Source organism: Acomys russatus, unplaced genomic scaffold, assembly GCF_903995435.1.
Source record: "Acomys russatus unplaced genomic scaffold, mAcoRus1.1, whole genome shotgun sequence".
In the NCBI taxonomy this organism is placed as follows: Eukaryota; Metazoa; Chordata; class Mammalia; order Rodentia; family Muridae; genus Acomys; species Acomys russatus.
Window position 1 is genome coordinate 21,757 of NW_026131776.1, and position 4,716 is coordinate 26,472.

The 4,716-nt window shown below is 40.9% G+C and overlaps 1 protein-coding gene across 1 annotated transcript; it reads left to right on the top strand.

Moving 5' to 3' along the window:
* Positions 1 to 2,280: 2,280 nt before the first annotated feature.
* Positions 2,281 to 3,244, top strand: LOC127186468 (olfactory receptor 56A4-like). Its single transcript, XM_051142821.1, is given in 2 exon segments — positions 2,281 to 2,901; positions 2,903 to 3,244. Coding segments are annotated over 2 exon segments (963 nt in total).
* The last annotated feature ends 1,472 nt before the right edge of the window (positions 3,245 to 4,716 follow it).

Consider the following 4,716-nt stretch of genomic DNA (forward strand, 5'->3'; position numbering starts at 1 on the left):
GAGAGGACACATGAGAGGTATTATCTGTGCTCCATGGAATGAGACCTCATCCAATTCAGGTGCTGAACTTCATGGCTCCTTAATCTTACACTTATTCACTTCTAGACAGTTAGTCATTACTGTTTGTGGTTTATACACCATCCAGTGTATGGAATTCTGAATGGGCTAAAGTCACACCTTTAGCTCATCTATTCGCTTTTTAACTATCTGATGATTTTCTATAGTGTTTATGTGCACCTGCAGAGTGACCTCTAGGGAAACAAAAACAGTGGCCCACAAAATAAAAAAATAACCATGAAAGCCCAACATTTTCAATGACAGTGAATTGCAGAATCATGTTTATAATAAGAGAATAAGTAAATTGAATTTGTGTTCTAACTACATTGCAATAACTACCAGAAATAGCTGTGGTGGGAAACATAATAAGATCACTGGAGACTAACAGCAGTAAAATGGAAGCAGGTTTTGTTTTGTTTTGTTTTGTTTTTTGGTAAGTTTAACAAGTTGTACATTAGCCTTGAAGGGCAGGATTGTGAGGAACATAAAACCATGGGCACATCACTCGGCTTCCCTTTCCTCATTAATGAACAATCAGGAGGAAAAAAATACACTCAAAATAGGTCAGATACTTTTCTTTAGCATAACAAAAGACGCAAGTGGTTTCAGTTCTTTATTTCACTCCTATTTGTTTTAAAGTCTACCAGACACATGCACTCACCATGACTGCAGGTCATGGGCAAAGTTGGCTAGAGATAATTTTCTACTCTAAAGTTTTTGGTGGTCTCTCTCTCTCTGTATCTGTGTTTCTTGTGCTTTTTAATTGGCAATTTTTTCTTGTCTGTTAGTTTTGTTCTATTTGTTTGCTTATTTCTTTTTTAGTCGCTTGTTTGTTTTCTAATGAGAGTGAGAGACAGACAGAGAGAGAGAGAGAGAGAGAGAGAGAGAGAGAGAGAGAGACAGAGACAGAGAGAGAGAGAATTTCAATTTGAGTAGGCAGGAATGTGGGAAGGACCTGGAAGGACTACCTTGGGGATGAAAAACCATAATCAAAATATATTTTATGAAAAAATCTACTTTCAATAAAAAGATAAAAAATTATCTTCCAAAACCAACTTAATTTTTTTTGTCATTAAATCTCAATATTTTCATTATCCCGCATTTCTCAGAAAAATGTGATTCTTTATTCCATAAAAACTAAAACATAAAGCCATCTTGAGCATTGTGATGTCTTTTTTTTAAATTTCTTTTTATTAATTTATTCTTGTTACATCTCAATGTTTATCCCATCCCTTGTATCCTCCCATTCCTCCCCCCCCCATTTTCCCATTATTCCCCTCCCCTATGACTGTTTCTGAGGGGGATTACCTCCCCCTGTATATTCTCATAGGGTATCAAGTCTCTTCTTGGCTACCAGCTGTCCTTCCTCTGAGTGCCACCAGGTCTCCCCCTCCAGGGGACATGGTCAAATGTGAAGCACCAGAGCTACGTGAGAAGTCATATCACACTCTCCACTCAACTGTGGAGAATATTCTGACCATTGGCTAGATCTGGGAAGGGGTTTAAAGTTTACCTCCTGTATTGTGATGTCTTGAAAGACTTATTTATTATTTCTTCTGTTTGCTCCCACTGATCAAAAGAAATGGCCAAAATAAAAAACGCTTAATCCTTCTCTTCTCTCTCTGTCTCTCTCCCCCTCCCTCCCTCCTCACTCTCCTTGCTATGCACACAGTGTTCTGACTACTTGTATGCCTGCATTCCAGAAGAAGGCACCAGATCTCATTATAGATGGTTATGAACCACCATGTGGTTGCTGGGAATTGAACTCCAGACTTCTGGAAAGAGCAGCAAGTGCTCCTAACCTCTGACCCATCACTCCAGCCTATAATGATTTTCTTTTAAAAAATGTTTTAAGAAAGAATGCATGTGTGTGTGTGTGTGTGTGTGTGTGTGTGTGTGTGTGTGTGTGTGTGTGGTGTCTGTGTGTGTGCACTGATATGCTTGCCCATGTGTGTGCTTGTGGAAGCCAAGGTTGATTTTGGATGCCTTTCACTGACAACCAATGCCTTCAGTATTTTTCAAAGATGGAAATGAATTAGTGGGTATAAATTATTCAGCACAGTGCCTTTTGGTAAGTAATGATGATAATGATGGTGATTTTAAAACTTCATTGGGACAGGTTCAAGCATGATGGAAACTTGAGCTCTCCTCTATATGGAACATATATTTTCTATGATCATATATATGAGTCTCTGAATTTCTAGCTTGATTGGCATTTCTTCTATGGCATTATCTGGCAACAACTCTGAAGCTCCTGTCTCTGACTTCCTCCTCATCTGCTTCCCTAACTTCCAGACCTGGCAGCATTGGCTGTCCCTGCCCCTCAGCCTCCTCTTCCTCCTGGCCATGGGGGCCAATGCCACCCTTCTCATCACCATCAGAATGGAGGCCTCTCTGCATGAGCCCATGTACTACCTGCTCAGCCTGCTGTCCCTGCTGGACATTGTGCTCTGCCTCACTGTCATACCGAAGGTTCTGGCCATCTTCTGGTTTGACAGCAAATCCATCAGCTTCTCTGCCTGCTTCCTCCAGATGTTCGTCATGAACAGTTTCCTGACCATGGAGTCTTGCACCTTCATGGTCATGGCCTATGATCGCTATGTGGCCATCTGCAAGCCTCTGCAGTACCCATCCATCATCACTGACCAGTTTGTGGCTAGAGCTGCCATCTTCATTATAAGCAGAAGTGCCCTTTTTTCTCTCCCTGTCCCCATCCTTTCTGCCAGACTGAAGTACTGTGCTCAGAACATCATCAAGAACTGCATCTGTACCAACATGTCTGTGTCAAAACTCTCTTGTGATAACATCACCCTCAATAAGCTCTACCAGCTTGTAGCAGGTTGGGACCCTGCTTGGCTCTGACCTCATCCTCATTGTTATCTCCTACTCTTTTATCTTCAACGTTGTGCTCAGGATCAAAGCCGAGGGAGCCGTGGCCAAGGCCCTGAGCACATGTGGCTCCCACTTCATCCTCATCCTCTTCTTCAGCACAGTCCTGCTGGTGCTGGTCATCACTAACCTGGCCAGGGAGAGGATACCCCCAGATGTTCCCATCCTGCTCAACATCCTGCATCACCTCATCCCCCCAGCTCTGAATCCCATTGTTTATGGGGTAAGAACCAGGGAGATCAAGCAGGGAATCCAAAACTTGCTGAGGAGGGTGTATGAGGTTCCCAGCCACCTTTAGAACTCTTAATAAGTAATGGGAAAAATAGAAAATCATTTTTATATTTGAAAGAAATTTAAAAAATTTAAATCCTAAATGACTTTGATTCTGATTTTTATGGACATCTTAGGCAGCATGAAAACCATTCACTTACAATTCCTTTTCTTTACTGCTGCATTAAAGGAATAATTGCTATGAACAAGATGGACACATATTTTCATGACATTCAGGAAAAATACCCACAGCACTTGTAAAGGACACAGTATCCTTTACTTTTCCACTCAGTGTGGAAGAATCCTGTCTGGGTTTTGTGCCATGAAGGGATATTTTGGGCAACCCAAACAGTGGTCTGGCACGTGTGGATCCTGTAGTGGGGTTCTTTATCCTGAGCACCTCTACTCATTTATTTTTGTCAAATGTTCCTTTCAGTGTCTCCCTAGATACTCCTCCCCTCTCTCTTTATCGGTTCTACTCCAGCTCCCCATAGCCCAGCTAGTCTCAATTATACCATATCTGACAGAAAGTGACTTCAAAATTTTAAGTTAAAAATATTTGTTTATTTTATGTGTAAAAATGTTTTGCCTGTTAGGCTGCCTGGTCTCTGTGGAGGCCTGAAGTGGGCTTGGATCTTGAAAGTAGAATTAGAGATAGTTGTTAGGTACCGCGTGGGTGTTGGGAGCTAAACATGGGTCCTGTGCAAGAGCAGAAAGCCCCACTAAGCTATCACTCCAGTCCCAGATTTAGAACTTTTCATCCCGTTTCTGACATCAGCTGTGTCCATTCATGACCCATCCCAGGTAAAATGAGATGATCCGTCTACGAGTTCTACTGCCCATGCCCTCACCATTTGTCTTGGGCAGCGCTTGAAAAAGAGTGCCCACAGTTTTCTCCATGAAAACTCCAGGATTTGTTTTTCACAGCAAAATCTTTCCCACCCTTTTGCAAATTTTCTCTTAATCATGGTAACAACGGTAACGCCAAATTGGATGGTCGAAAGCCAATGAGGTCTCAGCCCTATAGAGAGGGCCATTGGTAACTGAGGAAATCTTTGTCTTTTCCAGGCAAGAACATATCAATTGATCCAGTGATAAACTCTTAGATCTGAAAAGACAACCTCATACAGACTGGGCAGGGTATATTTAGAAATACATAAGTATATACATGTATGCATGCAATAACAATGAAGACTATGTTGTGAATTTGAAAGAAAGCATGTAAAGGTCTATGAGTGTTTGGAGGGAAGAAAAGGAAGGGAGAAATGTAACTATATTAGAATCTCAAAAAGAAAAACACGATTAATAGTTGGATATGCTGATTTCTCTGAGTTGATCATTATTCAATATACACATAGAGTAAACCATCACTTTGTTCTTTACAAATATGTGCAAATATTGTATGTCAATTGAAATATAAAATTGGTTGATTGAAATGTGTGTAGATATTGGAGAAAGAGAAGAGAATAAAACCTGTGTTCTGGGATTTAAAATGATTTG